We start from the raw sequence: 18,903 nt of genomic DNA on the forward strand, positions 1-18,903 counted from the left end.
CGAGTCAGCCCCCTGGCCGAGTCAAAAGCGGAGAGCCGGAGTCACACGGCGTCCCTTCGGTCCTAAAATATGCACGAGGGGCCAATTTCGGTTCTCCGAGGGTCGGGACGACATTTCTCATGTTTGCTTTGTCCCTCGGAACTTTTCTTCAAGTGAGTGCCCCTCTGCTTGGTTTCTGGCTTAGTGGCCTGGAGATGACTCATAGCAGAGGCTCGGCTCTTCTGATTGGACAAGAGACTGGTCGTGCCAACATCAGCGTCTGTGGTCGGAAGTTGTGTATGCAGGGAGGTTGAAGACAGCCTAGTAGAAAGGCTGAAGCTTGGTAAGTAGCGTACTCGAATGTGGAAAGGTGTAGAAAAATCAAATTCGTTTTCGGGCACATTTAGTATCATTTTTAGTAGCTACAGTCTATCCTCCGTATTACTGCCCTTTAAGCTTGATATGAAGTGCAATTGCAATTATCAGCATTTTCCAGTTTGGTTTTATTAGGCTCCAATCGAATCAAGCCCCCTAAACATAGATGAAGAGTATTTTAAGGCATCATCGAATTGTAGTTCAAAATGATGTTTACAGCAATGGATTTAGCTGGAAGCTGTTGGATATTGTCATCACTAAGACATTTTTACTTTGACTTTGCGTGGTTTCATTCATATCGTTCGTTATAGCATTATGTGTCATATTTGAAGTGTACGGTAGGCTGCTATGCAAAGTCTTCACTAAGTTGCCCACGTCTAACCTGAGTGTCATTCACTTGACTCGTCCGAGTTGGAATTTCTATTTTACCTCCGAGTTGTAAAATTATCGTAGAGTTTCTCTGAGACAATTATCATAGAGCTCGAGTTGCAGTTTCCATGGAGCTTCCGGGTTCTAACAAATACAAGGGTATTGCCATTCGTAGTCCCATCATGATCTTATCTCAATGGCTTCTCGAATGCGTGCTTCATGCTTTGCTGAGGTTGGGGATAGTAATGATGAGGAAAGTAACAATCTCAGCCTTAAGCGTAGAGGCCTACCAGCCGGTGTGTTTCCTCCAACTAATCGACTCTACCGACCATCGGTTATCGTTTCCGCTCCCAAGACATGCAGCCCGCATTCTTCCTCTCCGTGACACCACTTTATGCTCGACACCCACGGGTCCACAAGGATCTCCTGCGCCGAGGGCCTTTTTTCCGGGTCCAGGTCAAGCACCGCCGCAACCAAAGCCACGCATTCCTGTGGAAGCTTCGCGAGCATACTCGTCTTGTCTTTGATGTAGCCCGCATACCGGGCATCGTTCCACACTGCGCTTTTCCAGGGGAATCTTCCAGTAGCCATGTAGTACAAGACAATGCCCATGGCCCAGATATCGGCGGCCGCGCCGAAATAGTGGATGCTGGCCACCGTTTCGGGCGCCACGTAGCTCGGCGAACCCACAAGCCCCAGCACTTTGCGGTCTGTTGGCGCCGCCGTCTGGAAATCAACGATTTTGAGCGTGTGGCCCACCAACACCAAGTTCTCGAGCTTCAAGTCGCGATGGCACCAGTTGTGGCTGTGGAGATAGGCGATTCCCAGGCAAAGCTGGCGCCAGAGACAGAACACCTCGCGCAGCAGCGGGCTGGCACGTTTGGCGCCAAGCACACGGCATTCCACGCGGACGTCGCCCTTCTGAATGTGTTTCTCGGTCTTTGCCGTCTCGCTGTCGATGGCGCTTCTCTCTCGTAGGAGCACGTACAAGTTGGGCGAGCCGAGCTCCATCTGCATCTTAACGGTTCCAAACAGCACAAGGAGGCGAAACGGGCGGATGACGTTTTCGTGGTGGAGTTTCGAGAGAACCTGGTACTCGTGGGCCACGCGCTCAACAAACTCCAGGCGAGACTCATGCGCCTCGCGCGAATGGTATGTTTTCACCGCACAGACCTTGCCGGACGACTCGACAAGATCCACGACTCCAGAGACCCCGTCGCCCAAGCGGGAAACTTTGGCGCGGGAGAAGAGGCCAAACATGGTGGGAAGAGAAAAGAGAAGGCGGAGAGAAAAGAGAAGGCGGAGAAGGTGCGGATGCAGAGAAGACGGTGCGAAAAGGTGCAGAGAAGGCGGAGAGGAAAAAGAGGCGAGACGGAAAAAGAGGGCGAGACAGGAAACTGCGGGCGAGACAGGACTGCGGAGGAAGACTCCGGGCGAAAATGGCGAGACAGGAAGTCTGTTGGAACTGGATGATCGGGTAAGAAACCGATTCATAATTATGGACATTGTTGTTCAGGTTGCTGCGTAGAGGAGGTATATGGTTCAATTATCTTTCTATTGAGTTGATTTGTTTTTTTGATTCAGGTTCATCTTTTCAATTTCGTCCAGGTTTGTACTACTTGAATGTCTCGATTGACATCTGACAGAGAGCTTAGGTGAGGATCTTTAGTGTATCAAGATGGTTGGAGGTAAGTGATTGTTCAACTAGGATTGATATATCGGGATGGGAATGAAAGAACCCAATCTAGGATAATTGTGTGACTAAATACTTCTCAGATCTACAACAGCCTTCTTGCGGCATGAGGTGAAATTCACTAAATAGAATCATGAAATGTCTCAATACAGTCATTGACTCCGACTTCTGTTTCAGAAAGATCATTATACGACAATCATGCTTCTTTTGTCTGTTTCTTCTATCGATTTGGTCATCTGTGTGGATCCTTATCATTCTTTTGTTCTATTATCATTCTTCCCTTTCCTTCCTCTTCATTCTTCCTCCTTCTCAGTAGATATTTCGTAATGTAGCATTGATTCATTCACGTATGTCTGACTAGGGCATCATATGAGGCCCGTTATTACACACACTCAAGATCATTTTATCATCGTTTTATGAATTATAAATGTTTATGAAAGTTTTGTGAATGGCTGATCAGAGCCGAGTATAATTAACGGTGGATATACATAAATATCTCCTTGTCGTACACATAACTTACTGAAACTGGTTGTCACTCACTTTCTGTATTTCTTCCATATTTTTTCTATAACGTGTTGGTATGGAATGGCAGTCTTTACAGTAATTTACGAGAGTACGCACTCTATTATCTGAGTATCCCCAAACCAAAAGGATATAATTTCTTCTCTTTCTTGATTTGGTTGACCTGGTTGATAGAAAAAATCAGAAATGCTTCCTATTTCAATTTTTGGAACATTGTTTTTGCTATTTCCGTTGATAGTAGCTGTCGATTTCAATGCCTGGATGACTACTCCAACTACAACAGCCCAGGGGCTCTTGGCCCTAACAGCAGGGGTTGCATTATTTTCTCCGCCTGTTGTCCATGGTGTTTATACCAATTGCTGGCGGAACGAGGGAAATGGCAGGAAGTTCATATATGAATATCAGTGTGCTGTGGCAGTAAGCAGAGCCGTAGCGGCTTTTGCTGTTGGGTCAATGGGTTTGGGATATGCAACTGGTTGGTACAAACGGGAACCACATGAGGTCAACTATGTCAAAACTACGGATATGAACGGGAATCTAGTCTATCATGTCGACTTGTCACACCCGTTATCCAAACGGTCAGATGGCGCAGATAGTAACATGACCACTTTCAGCTTTGCCAACATCACATTGTCGATGCCGACAGATTTTGCCGGGAAGTACTTGAGTGACTTTGTTGGAGTGACATTTGGCGAACTGAATGATACGCAAACTAAAAGTACAATGCCTGCCCATGTGGTTAGGTACTCAAACAATGCCGGTATGCGTATGGACTTTATCTTGCCCAAAGATGATATGAACAAGCGTGATCTAGACCCAGGCAATGGATACTATACGACCGGTGGATCCATGGTATTGGAATGTCAGTACACTCTAGGAGCTGGAGAAGAAAGCGGCGCCAAGGCTGCTGACAAATATATAAAGCTGTTGGAACTGGCAGGTGAAGGTCGCCTATTACACTGGAGGATGCTGGAGTACCATGGCTACATAGGGCCTACAAGCAGGTTGAAATGTGCTTCTAAAGTATACTCACATACTGAGGCCCACGATAGTTGGGGAGAAGATGTGTGGAGTTTGAAAGGGATATAGAACTGATAGCAGGATCAACCAGATAACTGGCCGAAGCAGGAATACCTAATTGCATGCGTAGCCACGTATTCTCTTCGGATACCCAACAGGCGGAGCTATCTCCTCGAGCAATATCAGGAACCAAGCCAAACGAGGAATCAAAGAGCCATGTCAAACGAGAAATCAACGAAACTGGGAGAACGAAATCAACGAAATCAACGAAATCAAACATTAGGATCAACATCTCACGAATCAAACAGTTCAAACTATGTACTGAACTTTCTAAATTGCAAATAACTCATTAGCTAGCTACTTGTCTTTCTGTTGAGACATCAACTCTATTTCTTACCACATATCACGAAGGGACATAATTTAGCATTTCGAATGCCAGGCCAACAGCTTAATTCGAATAAACCTAATGTTGCTCGATATCTATTCTGTATTCTTTTTAGTGCAAAAGTGGGAATCCAATGTTAATGAAGCATGTTTAATACCATCTCCATAAAGACCAGTGACGGCGAAAATTAAGTCGATATACATACATCACTTCTAGTGCCTAATATCGCTTGACAACTGCATTTGTGTCTAGTGGAGATGTCAAATAAAAATTATTTATCGTGAGCTTTAATACCCTTCAATACCTCCTCAGATAAGATAGCTTTCTCAGCCAAGCAAACTCATCCAAACTATCCAAAATCCAAACTATCCAAAATCCAAACTATCCAACTTATCCACAGGCTTTCTTGTAATTGCAATTCAAACGTTAAGGGTCTGCTGAACAGTCTTCCTGCACTTCCATTCGAGCCTTATCGGGGTGCGGATTAGGCAAAAGGCGCACCCGTGCCTCCCAGCTCATTTGCCCAAAACAGCCCGAACCCGCACTTTTTCAACATGCCCAAACGTCACTCGATAAGACCTTGATACTTGCCTCCTGTATATAGGCGCTCCCCTATATATAGCCTCTGTTTGCCCCCATCCTTCTCTTTCTCCACAAAAAGTATGAAGTTCGCCAAAGCCGCAACTATAGCTTGTGCCGCCAGCGCCAATGCTCTTGCGGTGCCCCAGTTTGGCCTGCCCAACTTGCAGAATCTCCAGCACGTGATGTCCTCCAACATTGACTATGTCTCTTCTCGTTATTCCCAGGTGGTTTCGGCCTTGGACGAAAAGAAGGGCGACATCTTTGCCAAGATTGCCCAGTACGTAAACAATCCAGCGGAAGCGCTCCCTGCTGGAACCGCGCAATTGTGGGCAGAAATGTTCGCCAAGTTCCCTGAAACTGTGGGCCAATTGAAGCTCAAGACGGCTCCGAAAAAGGCTACTCCAGGAAAGTCCAAGTTCGACGTCCATGTGACCGACGCCCGTTTCCCCAACCACAAGGTCCGTGCCAAGGCCACTCCCGAGGATTTGGGCGTGGACTCGGTCAAGCAATACACCGGTTATTTGGATGTGGAGGATGAAGACAAGCACTTTTTCTTCTGGTTGTTTGAGTCGCGTAACGACCCCAAAAACGACCCTGTTATTTTGTGGTTGAACGGTGGCCCTGGCTGCTCGTCCTTGACTGGTTTGTTCTTTGAGTTGGGTCCTGCGTCCATCAGCAAGAACTTGAAGCCTGTGCACAACCCATACTCGTGGAACAACAACGCCACGGTCATTTTCTTGGACCAGCCAGTCAATGTCGGCTACTCGTACTCCTCGGATTCTGTTTCCAATACCGTCAATGCTGGAAAGGACGTTTACGCCTTTTTGGAGTTGTTCTTCAAGCAATTCCCCGAGTACAACCATCAGGACTTCCACATTGCAGGCGAGTCCTACGGTGGTCACTACATTCCTGTCTTCTCGTCTGAGATCTTGAGCCACGAGGACCGCTCGTTCAACTTGACCTCGGTGATGATTGGAAATGGCTTGACTGATCCTTTGACTCAATACGAGTACTACCAGCCTATGGCCTGCGGCGAAGGTGGCGAGCCTTCTGTCTTGGAGCCAGAGGAATGTGACAATATGGCCAGCTCCATCCCACGGTGCTTGTCCTTGATCGAGTCGTGCTACAACTCCGGCTCTGTCTGGTCATGTGTCCCAGCTACCATCTACTGTAACAATGCGCAAATGGGTCCATACCAAAAGACTGGTCGTAACGTGTATGACATTAGAACCATGTGTGAAGGCTCCAGCTTGTGCTACAAGGACTTGGAGTACATTGACGAGTACTTGAACTTGCCAGAAGTCAAGGAAAAGTTGGGTGTGGAAGTGGAAGAGTACAAGTCGTGCAACTTTGATGTCAACCGCAACTTCATGTTTGCTGGTGACTGGATGCAGCCTTACCACAAGAACGTCATCGACTTGTTGGAAAAAGATGTTCCTGTTCTTATCTATGCTGGAGACAAGGACTTTATCTGTAACTGGTTGGGTAACCAGGCGTGGGCCGACAGATTGCCATGGTCCCACCACGAGAAGTTCGAGGCCCAGCCAATCCGCAAATGGACTGTCGGCAAGCACGCCGCCGGTGAGGTGAAGAACTATAAGCATTTCACCTTTTTGCGTGTGTTTGGCGCTGGCCACATGGTGCCATACGACCAGCCAGAAAACTCGTTGGAGATGATCAACAGATGGGTCGCTGGTGACTTTGTGTACAACTAGAGAATTGACCGATTTCAAGAAAGAGTGTAGCAGACTGAGTGTGATGGAGTAAGCGCATTGTAATTTTATATTGCATTCGATCAGCTGTTCCAAATTCATGGTACATCCATCTTTGTCGCGTGCTTTCTAGTATCATTGACCTTGCCCTTTTCGAGTTGGCAGAAAGTTAATTTGTTGATACTCTCCGGACTGTATCCAGTTTGTGGATTGGCTGATTCTCAAATGAACGTTTGTGTTCAGTAATTGATTTGTCGGGTCTTAAAACCATAGCATTTAAAGTTATAGCCTTCAATCTCATTCGGGAGAGAAAAAACTCAAATGGTCCTTAGTCGAATCTTGATGGTCTTGACGTCTGATCACCATTCAGTCTTGAACTTGAATGTAATGTGCTAGTTGGAAACTCATATTCCTGTCCCATTAATTACTGAACCCAAACAAGGGCTCCATATTCATACAATGTTGATTGGATGTCTTGACGCCAACTATCTTGTGAACTTAGAAAGTTGGATTGTGCCAACAACACACTGTACTATTGTACATCCGAATCTCAGCCGCTTCAGTAGTCTACCAAGGCAAAGACAAGAACAAAAAAAAAAATGAAAAAATGAAACGCAATCACAAAGCTCGCAACATGTCTACAAGCAACAAATGTAACCAAAACAAAAATGGCGACTCGTGAAATCATCAATGAGCCATCACATGTCTCAGTTCCAAGCGCACTCGATATCAACATATGCCTGCACACAGAACAAGTTTTTGCACCCAACCTGCCTCTTTGGGACGTTCCATAAACACCCACAAAACTTCTCGCCGTTCCTCTCTTCTTTCTCCACATGCCCGGCCTCCGTCTTTTTCTCAGTCCGTGGCTCGTGGCTCTATTAGTGGTGCAAGGCCTGCTTGGCGCCCACGCTTACGTTCGGCGACGCCACCCTGTGCTCTTGGTTTTTTCCATTGTGGCCTTCTTGTGTGCCTCTGGGCTGGCGTTTTTGTGGGCGGCGCCTCTACTGCCAGCGAAAGAAAGGGCAGTTTGGGGGCTTTTGTCGCCGCTTTACTTGGCTGTGGCAATGTGGCTAGCCGCCAAGGTTTCTCCTGTGGGCGAAACTGCGGCGCTCCAGGCGCTTTCAATGGCGGCTGCGTTCAGTATGGGCATGGCGCTCACACTAGAACAGGAACGCGGAGCCGCCCTGGACGAGGAAATGTGGCCCCAGCAAAGCCTTCATGCGAGCGACGCCCCTAGCCAGAAAAACAGCAGCCGCACTGTGAGCGACATGTGCTCGGACTTGGCGCACTTGGGGCACAGAGACACCGCAAGGGAAGACACGAAAGCGGCCAAAAATGCCAAAAATGCCAATGCCAATGACGCCAGAGACGCCAATGCTGCCAATGCAGCAGACACAGCGTCAAGGGCCACAGAAAAACACTTCAGTGCCTACAGCTGGCACGCTTCCAATCACTCGCAAGATTCCACCATTCGCCATCCACCCAACCACTTTGCCGACACGCTTCACCCTGCCCCTGAATTCTCCACTGCGGGCACATCGACAGAAAACCTTCCTCGCAAGGAGCTCTCGGCAAAAGCCAGCGAGCGCACATTGGTGGACGATCTGCTTCTGTGGCTTGTCCAGGCGTCTATGGCTCCTAGCACGTGGGACGACGGCGAAAACTGGATGGCGCCGCCGGCGGTATTGGCCAAAGTGCGTGCTCCCGCTCGCGCTCGGAGCTTGGACACGTTCCCTGTGCCGCGCCGCAGCATCGACGCCGGCGCCCCAAGCTTAGACGCGCCAACACCTAGCGCCAACACGTTGCGCAGCGCGCGCTCGGTCCAGAACCTCGAATCCCGAACGCTTGAGTGCTGGGACCGCGCGCATCGCCCTAAAGATGCCAATCCGCCCATCGACGCTGCGCCATACCCGGCAATGCCAGTCACGCCGTACATGCCAACGCCAGTCACGCCGCATTCCGAAGACAGTCTCCGGCCAGAAGCACTTCGTACTGACGCCAGCCCGCGCAAGCGCTCGCCCCGCCGCTCGTCGGATTCCGCACCTTCGACAATCTTGGAACACGCTGAGGAGGCGCTGGACGCCGCAGAATTGCTGATTCCTATTGCTGCACCCCGCTGGGGCGGCGGCGCAGTGCGTCACGTATCGCTCCACGAGTGGGAAAACAATCGAGCTTGGCAATCCGCTTGGCCGCGCGCGCCCGGACCGCTCTTGTACCCTGGACTGTCGGACAAGTTTGCGCTAAGTGCAGATGCATTTGCAGCCAGGGCTCATTTTGCAGCCGAGGCATCACGTCTTGCGTCTGCAAAGTCATCTCCGGATTTTGCAGCCCTGCAATTTAGCACCGAGTTTGCAGCCCTGGGTTTTGCAACCAAGCCAAACATGTACGACTCGGCCGATTGCGAGTTGACCAGTGACCACAATGTCACTGACGCAGGTCAAGAAATATACTCGCAGCCCGTCGTGCCATCTTCGCCTGCATCGCATGCGTCACTCAAGTCGCCCTCGCCCCGCTTGTCTGCGGCGCCGTCTCTCCATACGTACCGCCAAGACTCGCCGCCGCCGCTAACGCCGCGTGAGTCGCCCGAAACCCCGCCGCCCTCCACTCCTCCAGGAACCCCTTGTGCGGCTTCAACGTCGCCACTCAAAAAGGTTTTTGGCATGTTCCGTCTGCTGCTGGCGCTGCCGCAGCGTTCGCACAAACACTCGGCCTCTGCGCTGCTGGCACGGCGCCACCGGCACTCTGCGTCGCTCGCATCATTCCTGGTTTCTTTAGCGTCGGCCAAATCGTCCCGCTCTGGATCTCCGCGCAAGGCGCTAAAGGCGCTTCTTACCGAGCCCAAGTCTTTCTTGGCCCGTGACCCGCCTCCCGCGTTCATGTTGGCGCCGCCGCCAGAACCGCAGTTGCTCCCGGCTTTCGAAGACAATTGGGATGCGGAAACTGCAGGCGCCCTGGACCGTTCGCGCGTGAGCAGTTTCCCCACGTCGGTTGTGGGGGAGTATGACAAGGAAAAGTGGCGCACGCTCAAAGAATTGGAGCGCCGCACCCTGAGCCCGCACCCAGCTCGCACAGATACCCTAGCATAATACAGCATTTCAAACCATTTGATGTGGAGAGAAGGTCTCCAGGGAGAGGCCGATCCCACATCAAAGCATTCATTTATTTCATATGAGACATCTAATTTGAACTTCAGTGTAGAATGGCCACTCGCAACTACTTTATTTAAGACTTAGAGATTTGTGAATTGATTGAGAGAATTTTTTTAAGCCTCTGGCTCCCATACTTTTATGAAAATCTGCTGGTATACTCTTTGTTTCAATCGTGTAGAAGTGTTATGAGTGATTTGACAAAGAAGCAAATTTCACAGACGTCGGAACCAAAGGTTATTGAATTGGTTGAAGTCAAACTTTACTAATGAATTATTTCCGAACCTAATCTGTTCAGACATAGTATTTGTAGATTAGTTGGAACCAATTACTTTTTCTCCTCTGCTGATATTTGTTCTATTCATCCCATTCCTTACTTGAAGTCTACTATCCTGTTTCTTACTGTTGGGAAGAATTTAAACACCAGATCATCAGAAGTTTTTAGGAATTCATTCATACCCTGACATTTTGGGTGCAAAAACAAATCAGACGAATGCTAATACTTCATCGATGATGTTTGCCAAACTCTGCGGACTGGGTTAATTGGCGATTGGCTCAAATACAGAGTCCGATAGACTCTTAAGTTTGTAACCAATGGCCCAACGATGATTCGAACCAAAAATTTGGGTGTAAAAATGACAAGAGAAAATCGTAGTGGATGTGACAAGTAATAAAGACCTCCGGATCAAACTGCATAATTGCTTGTACAACAATGGAGAAGGATATTACTTTCGTTCATCATTTTGTACACTAGTTAAGAGGTGTGGCTGATTTATTTTCGATTCCACCCTTTGTATTTATTATCAACATGTGGTATTCCTCTTCACTTTTTGACCAGTCAAGTATCTGAGAAAATAATTGCATTTCTGCACAAATGTGCACTTTGGGTGCGAAAAGACAAGAAGAAAATTCACCTGTTTCCTTGCTTGAAACTTGGCCAGCCGTATCTCGCTATATGGAAACAAAAGACTAGGATGGGCTCCAAACTAATACTAAAAGTGACGGATTGCTGAATAAAACTAAGATTCAACATTTACAGACCTTCTTCCTGCAGAAAGCACCAACATCATCCCCACTACAATCCACCACCGTCCCATTTCCGGCCTTGCTTTCTTCCTCTGCAGATAAAAAGCTCATTCCCATCTTCCCTTAATTGTCTGTTTTCCCTTCTCACTGTCTGCTTTGACACCAAGTTTTCAAGTTCCCAGACCATCACCAAATTCCGGAGGTACGGGTGTGCATCTCATCACTTCCACGCTCGAAAAATTCACTATTCACAACCACAAACCATGGACGGAGACGACCTTTTCGATGTCTTTTCCGAGGCACCAGCCCTGGTGCCGGAAGCTCCTAAGCAAGAAAAGGAAACAAGAAAAAGAGCCGCGTCCCCCGACCCAGAGCCCACGATAAAAAAGCAAACAACTGCCCCCGCCAAAGTGGTTCCAGTTGTTCGAGATGCGTCGGAAATCGAAGCGTCGCGAGAGGTGGCGCCGTCGAGCGGATTGTTGGCGCCTTCAGAAAACACCGAGAAGACTGGGCTCAAGTTGAAGCACCAGGTGCGTCACCAGGTGGCCATTCCGCCTGATTACCCATACATTCCTATTGGAGAACACAAGAGGAAAAGCGAGGCTAGAACGTATCCGTTCACGTTGGATCCGTTCCAGGATACGGCCATCTCGTGCATCGACAGGGACGAGTCTGTGTTGGTCTCTGCCCACACGTCGGCAGGAAAAACTGTGGTGGCCGAATACGCCATTGCCCAGTCGCTTCGAGACAAGCAGAGAGTCATCTACACTTCGCCCATCAAGGCGTTGAGTAACCAGAAGTACAGAGAGCTTTTGGCCGAGTTCGGCGATGTCGGTTTGATGACTGGAGATGTCACCATCAACCCGGATGCCGGTTGTCTTGTGATGACCACCGAGATTTTGAGATCCATGTTGTACCGTGGTTCCGAGGTGATGCGAGAAGTGGCGTGGGTCATTTTCGACGAGGTCCATTACATGCGAGACAAGTCCAGAGGTGTCGTGTGGGAAGAGACCATCATCTTGCTCCCAGATAAGGTGCACCATGTCTTTTTGTCGGCGACAATTCCCAACGCGATGGAGTTTGCCGAGTGGATTGTGAAAATCCACAACCAGCCGTGTCACGTTGTGTACACGGATTTCCGGCCCACACCGTTGCAGCACTATTTGTTCCCAGCTGCGGGAGACGGAATCCACTTGGTGGTTGACGAAATGGGCACTTTCCGTGAAGAAAACTTTCAAAAGGCCATGTCGTCTATTTCCAACAATATCGGCGACGATCCAGCAGCGACAGAGCTGCGGGGAAAGAAAAACGGCCAGACTTTCAAAGGAGGCAACAAGGACGGCAAAAGTGACATTTACAAAATTGTCAAGATGATCTACATGAAGAGATACAACCCAGTGATTGTGTTTTCGTTTTCCAAGCGTGACTGCGAGTCGCTTGCCCTCAAAATGTCCAAATTGGACTTCAACAACGACGACGAGCGCAGTGCGCTTACTAAGATCTTCGACAATGCCATCAGCTTGCTTCCGGAGGGGGATCGCGAACTCCCTCAAATCAAGAACATCTTGCCATTGTTGCGCCGTGGTATCGGCATTCATCACTCGGGTCTCTTGCCTATTCTCAAGGAGATCATCGAGATTTTGTTCCAAGAGGGTCTTCTCAAGGTTCTTTTCGCCACAGAAACATTTTCCATCGGTCTCAACATGCCTGCTAAGACTGTCGTGTTCACTTCTGTGCGTAAATGGGACGGCAAAGGGTTCCGTTGGGTTTCCGGTGGTGAGTACATTCAAATGTCTGGACGTGCTGGTCGGAGAGGTTTGGATGACCGTGGAATTGTCATTATGATGATCGACGAGAAAATGGAGCCGCAGGTGGCCAAGGGCATGGTCAAGGGCCAGGCTGACCGCTTGGACTCGGCTTTTCACTTGGGCTACAACATGATTTTGAACTTGATGCGTGTGGAGGGTATTTCGCCCGAGTTTATGTTGGAAAGCTCGTTCTACCAGTTCCAGAATGCCTCTGCTGTGCCGGTGTTGGAACAGCAGCTCCAGAAATTGACTTTGGAATACAACAGCACCAAGGTTGACGACGAGTACCTTGTAAAAGAGTACTACGACTTGAAAAAGCAGTTGAAGACATATGAAGAAGATGTGCGGCTGGTGGTGACCCATCCAGGCCATATCTTGCCCTTCTTGCAACCGGGCCGTGTGATTAAAATCCGTGTCGGAGAGCACGATTATGGTTGGGGTATGGTGGCTTCGTTCTCGAAGAGAACGAACAAAAGAAACCCATCGCAGACGTATACGGATCACGAATCGTACGTTGTGAGTGTTTTCGTATGCACGATGTTTGTGGATTCGCCTGTGGGGTTGATCAAGCCGTTCAATCCTGATCTTCCTGAGGGAATCCGCCCAGCCCAAGAAGGCGAGAAGGCTAGGGCCGAATACATCCCCATCACATTGGACTCCATTCAAGCGATCTCAAGCGTGCGGTTGAAAATCCCTGAAGACTTTAAGAGCTCGCTGGCAAAGCGCAGCATGGTGCGGACCTTGAAAGATTTGCCCAAGAAATTGCCAGATGGAATTCCGTTGATGAACCCCGTCGACAGCATGAAAATCGACGATCCAGACTTCAAAATGCTCTTGCGCAAGATCGACGTGTTGGAAGGAAAGTTGGCCAGCAACCCGTTGCATGAGTCGGACCGCATTACCGACTTGTACGCCAAGTTTTCGCAGAAGATGGATATTGACGCCAAAATCAGAGAAACCAAAGAGAAGATTCTCCAGGCGCAGGCGGTGATCCAGCTTGACGATTTGCGTCACCGCAAACGTGTCTTGCGTAAGCTTGCGTTTGTTACGGCAAACGACATTATCGAGTTGAAGGGCCGTGTTGCATGCGAGATCTCTACAGGCGATGAGCTCTTGCTCACGGAGCTCATCTTCAACGGTACTTTCAACAACTTGGGCCCTGAACAATGCGCAGCGCTCTTGTCGTGCTTTGTTTTCCAAGAACGGGCGAAAGAGGTGCCGCGCCTCAAGCCTGAGTTGGCGGAACCTTTGAAGGCAATGCAAGACATGGCCACACGCTTGGCGAAAACGTATAAGGATTGCAAGATCGAAGTAGTGGAGAAGGACTATGTGGAGCTGTTCCGGCCCGAGCTTATGGAAGTGACATATGCCTGGTGTAAAGGTGCCAGCTTCACACAAATTTGCAAAATGACCGATGTATATGAAGGTTCGCTCATCAGAACCTTCAGAAGATTGGAGGAGATGATCCGCCAGATGGAGGCTGCGGCCAAGACAATTGGAAACGTCGAGTTGCAGGAGAAGATGGAGAAAGCCGCTGAGTTGGTGCACAGAGACATTGTTTCTGCTGGCTCGTTGTACTTATAGGCTGATGGCATATGACAGACCTGCTCTGTTCAACGTCTGGGTATTGACACTTGTATAGTAATTTTCAAATAGATGCGAAAACCCCAACAACGCATAATTTAGCGATTTGCGAGGCAATAAAACTGGCCAATGCCGATGAACAACTATGTGACGAGAGTGCAGAATTGGATCCTAAGCTTGCATGGTTAAAGAGCCTTGCACTGTTCCTACTTCGCATGTTCAAGCTCAGGATTAATCTGCCGTACATGCAATAGAATTTTCTTAAAAGGTTCACCTATCATGTCATCTAAGGCTGGTCACTGTAGAGTACATATTACTCCCAAGTCTCTGGTATTCTGATTGCTACCTTGCAATTAAACGGAGAATGCAATCACCTACAACTTTGGGATGTGTGCCATCATTGCTTCTCATATCATAATGGCCTAGTGAGAAATCTTACGAATTCTGGCGAACATTTCAAAGTTTCTGACGCAATTCTGAATCCTCTTTCGTTCTTGCGTTCTGCGCCATGGGAATCAGTTCTTGTGTTCTGCATCTTCGCTTCTCTGCGTCATGTGCGGGGGCGCATACTTTGCAATAGCACAGGCACATCTCAAACTCCTCAATATCGCTACAAATCCAAAGATATGGACAGAAGGACTTCGTTGTCTCTGTCACAGGCAGAACTTCTCTATGTGAAGTCAAAGACATACCTACACCCTTCGAGCTCCAAAAGGGACAATATCCCGGGTTACCTTTCGATTTCTCGTCCTGGGGGCGCCTCCACAAAGAAAGATTACTTGCTTTCGTTTTCGCCCGAGTGTGTGATTTCCAACGAAGACACTAAACTGTACCAGGAGATTGATATGGCAGATGATTTGATTTCAGGCTTAGAAGCATTGCTGGTTTCGGGCCAAAGTTCGAAAAAGACCAAAAAGGCTGTGATAGTTAGCAAGCCTTACGCCGGTGGGTTCTCCTTTTCTGTGCCAATTGCGTCGCTTTATCTGATCCAGTTTCGGAAGCCATCGTTAGGTTGGTGGTATGGATCAATTGTGGTCCACATGAGGTCTGGCGAAAAGTTACCGGTGGTTTTTTTCCACGATGACGAGTCTCCTCTGACATTGAAGAGACAGAAACTTAAGAATCAAAAGTTTGATCCCTTTGGAGAGGATGGTGCAATGTACTGGGGTGGCCAGGATTTTTTACTGGCGCTCGGAAAACTTATAAATGTGGAACAGTCTACGGTAGAACCTTCGGTGTACTTGGTGGATCCCACCCTGGCTGATCTCCGTAATTTTGCTCCACTCAAGGATAAATCCTCGGAAAGGAATGTTCCGACTACTGAACCCTTCAAATTGCCCGACGTGGGTAAGTTATTAGCCACAGCTAAATGGAAGGTTTTGGAAACTGTGGCCACATTTGGGCTGCGTACTAAAAACCAGGTGCGGGATATCGTGGATGAACACGTCCCACAGGTTGTTGTCAAGCTGATTTTGAACAAGCCAGAAGTGCAAAAAATTAGCAACGATTTTGAAAGTGCCAGGGTGTATTTGGCAAAGTGGGCCGCACAGGTTAAGGAAGAAGCAGAGCAATCTCAACGTAATTTCATGCTTGAAGATGCGGTCTATGCCAGAATCAACGAAGAACTCGGTCCCGATGATCATCTCTTGACTCCCGAAGAAATTAGCAATGCCTCCCGGAGAAAACCCGTGTCGCAAGTAGAGTGGGATGGTTTCTTTGACCATAATGGGCGCCTTATCTTAACTGTGGAAGAGGTCAAAAGCCGTGTTTTTCATGGTGGACTTGAACCGGATGTGCGGAAGTCTGCGTGGCCCTTTTTACTTGGGGTTTTCGAGTGGGATTCGTCTTTGAAGGAACGCGAGGTTGCTTTCGAAAGTTTGCAATCAAGCTACGCCGATTATAAGCGACGCTGGATTGAGGACGATGACAAGAGGCAGACAGAATTTTGGAAGGACCAGAAAGTGCGTATCGAGAAGGACATCCACCGCAACGACAGACACTTGGATATTTTTAAGAGCGAAAAGAAGCGTAACACATCCACACAAGGCACACAAGGCAGAGAATCATCTCCAGAAACACCAGACGAGGACGACGAAGAGTGGGACTTAGCCAACATCACAAACGTTCACTTGTTCCGGATGCGCGAGATTCTTCTTACCTTTAACGAATATAATGTCAATTTGGGCTACGTCCAGGGAATGACAGACTTGCTTTCGCCCATCTATGTTGTTTTCCAGGATGAGGTGCTCTCGTTCTGGGCCTTTGCTGGTTTCATGGAAAGAATGGAGAGAAATTTCGTAAGGGATCAGAGTGGAATGAAAAAGCAGATGCTTGTGCTTAACGAGCTTGTGCAGTTTATGCTTCCAGATCTCTTCCGCCATTTGGACAAGTGTGAATCAACTGATTTGTTTTTCTTTTTCCGCATGCTTTTGGTGTGGTTTAAGCGTGAGTTTGACTGGGAAAACGTAAATACACTTTGGGAGGTTTTATGGACGGACTATTTTTCTAGTCAGTACCACCTCTTCGTCGCGCTAGCTGTTTTAAGCGATAACCAACGCATTATCATCCAGAATTTGCAGCGGTTCGATGAGGTTTTGAAGTACATGAACGATTTGCTGGGCAAATTGAACCTCCATGACTTATTAGTACGAGCAGAATTACTTTTCTTGCGGTTCAGACGCATGATTGACCTCATCGATCGGAAGAACATGAGTAAAACAGAAGACCTCTACGAAGTGAGAGTGAACCCCGATTTGCGGCAACTTCTTTCAAAGGAGGTTGTGGTCCAGAAGGAGGTGGAGCGGCCTGAAGGAGTTGGTGGTGGCTAGTTCCATACACATGGGTTATTTAGGAATTTTTAAATGTAAACGGTTAAGCTTTTCATAATGCCATTCGTGGTGTCGGTCGTGGTTACTCTTTTGAGACAAGTAATATAGTGGATGCACTAAAATAGTACATATGCCATTCATATAACCCATACGCAGGACATATGAAATTTAAGTACGCACGAGGCATTAATAACTACTAGAGCCATCAAAAACCGCCTGTACGCAGACATGCATTGCATACTGCATTGGATTATTTAACCGTTCAAGTTATCCGGCTTTGATTATTTTCTTCCACAATTCGCCATGAGTGACCCTCTCAAGTCGAGAAATGAGGCAAACTATGCGTCGGCAAGGGATACCGAATACGGTGATATTGTATACGAGGAGGAATGGCTGTTCTCTCAAAGGACAAAGCGTGTGATCATAGCCATCAGCGTCATTGCAAGTATCTTTTTCGTCTATCTCTTTTGCGTTTTATTGCCGAAAATGTTCATCCCCGAGCTGAGGCCCCTTGAGGGAATTGTCATGGTTCAAGACTTGCCAGTCTCGTTAGATCCAGTTGATCCGCAAACAGCCGCCGAATGGAACGTAGGGGACTGGAAAGTCGCAGATAATGGCGATGAGGAAAGTGATGACGAAAAGGAACCAGAGGCCACAACTTCGAGAAAGAAGATTGGAAAGCTGAAAGAGAGACTTATTCTTGTTGGCGATATTCACGGCCAGTTGAAAGAATTCAAGAAACTCCTCGGCAAAATTAAGTATAACCAAGAGAAAGACCATCTTCTTGTGTTGGGCGATTTCATCACCAAAGGAAGAGACTCGATTGGTGTTCTCGAATTGCTTGACGAATACAACGCAGACTGCATTTTGGGCAACCACGAGTATTATGTTTTGAACAACTATGCCAGGTTTCACGGTTTGGATAGCCCATTCTTCGTTGCGGAAAACTCGACAGTTCCTTTCCGGAGCCTTCTGGTGTCTCCATCAGGTTTTATTGAGGACCCTGAGTACTTATTGGCCAAGAAGTTGCAGCCAGAACACATTGCATACATCAACAAATGTCTGTTGATCAAGAAGCTTGGTCCTGTACCTTTGCACTCTTCAAGGAACAATGGAAAAAGGAAGCACGCAGATGGTCTTGCTGTGCACGCCGGATTGAGGCTAGATGCTTTGGACAATCTCAATGAGCAAGAGCCGATGGACTGTTTAGAAATGAGATCCTACTTGGCGCCTCACTTCAACGAAACAACCGACGACCCCCATGAGAAGAACGCCGTTTCTTGGTCCAAAGTCTGGAACGCAAAGCAGAAAGAGGGTTCCTTGGACCATGAGTACATTGTATACTATGGACACGATGCCCGCAGAGGAGTCAAGTTGAAGAAATGGGCCAAGGGCTTAGATTCTGGCTGTGTGCGTGGCGACCAACTTTCAGCCATGGTCATCTGGCAAGAGAAAACACCAAAGGGACATGTATTATATAAAGAGCAGGTTGTTTCTGTCAATTGCTGATTGGTTTTCGCTGTGTGCCTTAATTGCAACATACACTAGGTGTTTATTTAATTTATTTGTGTCGGTACATTATCATGACATTTAACGGAGATGCGCTGTTTGCAAAAATGAGTAGTCATTTTTTTCTTTCCCTCTTATAATTTTAATTTTCTTTTCAAAAGAGTGGGCATGGGCACATTCATATATGCGTGAGAAAAGATGGCTGCAAAAAAATCTTGACATGCTCACTATATAAATAATATGCATTAGGCTCTTCAATCTGTCTGATATTACACACAGTACAGAATATAGCTACAATTGTTAAAAAGGTATCGCTTGTTTTTCAAACATGATATAAAATACAAACATGATATAAAGGACAA

General features: G+C 47.8%; 7 protein-coding genes across 7 annotated transcripts; 6 read left to right on the forward strand and 1 right to left on the reverse strand. All coding sequences in view use genetic code 12, as the record gives it.

The window, feature by feature from the left end:
• Window positions 1–1,044: 1,044 nt before the first annotated feature.
• PRR2 (Prr2p) lies at window positions 1,045–1,983 on the reverse strand (the record flags this gene model as incomplete). The annotated part of the gene is made up of 1 exon (XM_002617487.2): window positions 1,045–1,983. One exon carries the CDS (start codon window positions 1,981–1,983, stop codon window positions 1,045–1,047), a length of 939 nt encoding a protein of 312 aa, XP_002617533.2.
• A 1,141-nt stretch (window positions 1,984–3,124) lies between these two features.
• Window positions 3,125–4,027, forward strand: FOB63_004863 (putative integral membrane protein; the record flags this gene model as incomplete). Its single annotated transcript, XM_066102440.1, has 1 exon — window positions 3,125–4,027. The coding sequence occupies one exon, from the start codon at window positions 3,125–3,127 to the stop codon at window positions 4,025–4,027; it is 903 nt and encodes a 300-aa protein (XP_065958206.1).
• A 978-nt stretch (window positions 4,028–5,005) lies between these two features.
• On the forward strand, window positions 5,006–6,640 carry CPY1 (carboxypeptidase C; the record flags this gene model as incomplete). Its single annotated transcript, XM_002617486.2, has 1 exon — window positions 5,006–6,640. One exon carries the CDS (start codon window positions 5,006–5,008, stop codon window positions 6,638–6,640), a length of 1,635 nt encoding a protein of 544 aa, XP_002617532.2.
• An 833-nt stretch (window positions 6,641–7,473) lies between these two features.
• On the forward strand, window positions 7,474–9,726 carry FOB63_004865 (uncharacterized protein; the record flags this gene model as incomplete). The annotated part of the gene is made up of 1 exon (XM_002617484.2): window positions 7,474–9,726. The coding sequence occupies one exon, from the start codon at window positions 7,474–7,476 to the stop codon at window positions 9,724–9,726; it is 2,253 nt and encodes a 750-aa protein (XP_002617530.2).
• Window positions 9,727–10,943: 1,217 nt separating this feature from the next.
• Window positions 10,944–14,204, forward strand: mtr4 (ATP-dependent RNA helicase; the record flags this gene model as incomplete). Its single annotated transcript, XM_002617481.2, has 1 exon — window positions 10,944–14,204. The coding sequence occupies one exon, from the start codon at window positions 10,944–10,946 to the stop codon at window positions 14,202–14,204; it is 3,261 nt and encodes a 1,086-aa protein (XP_002617527.2).
• Window positions 14,205–14,830: 626 nt separating this feature from the next.
• On the forward strand, window positions 14,831–17,032 carry GYP7 (Gyp7p; the record flags this gene model as incomplete). The annotated part of the gene is made up of 1 exon (XM_002617480.2): window positions 14,831–17,032. One exon carries the CDS (start codon window positions 14,831–14,833, stop codon window positions 17,030–17,032), a length of 2,202 nt encoding a protein of 733 aa, XP_002617526.2.
• Window positions 17,033–17,335: 303 nt separating this feature from the next.
• FOB63_004868 (putative serine/threonine-protein phosphatase) lies at window positions 17,336–18,541 on the forward strand (the record flags this gene model as incomplete). Its single annotated transcript, XM_002617479.2, has 1 exon — window positions 17,336–18,541. The coding sequence occupies one exon, from the start codon at window positions 17,336–17,338 to the stop codon at window positions 18,539–18,541; it is 1,206 nt and encodes a 401-aa protein (XP_002617525.2).
• Between the last annotated feature and the right edge of the window lie 362 nt (window positions 18,542–18,903).

The sequence above is a fragment of the Clavispora lusitaniae genome, assembly GCF_014636115.1.
Source record: "Clavispora lusitaniae strain FDAARGOS_655 chromosome Unknown tig00002663_pilon, whole genome shotgun sequence".
NCBI lineage: Eukaryota > Fungi > Ascomycota > Pichiomycetes > Serinales > Metschnikowiaceae > Clavispora > Clavispora lusitaniae.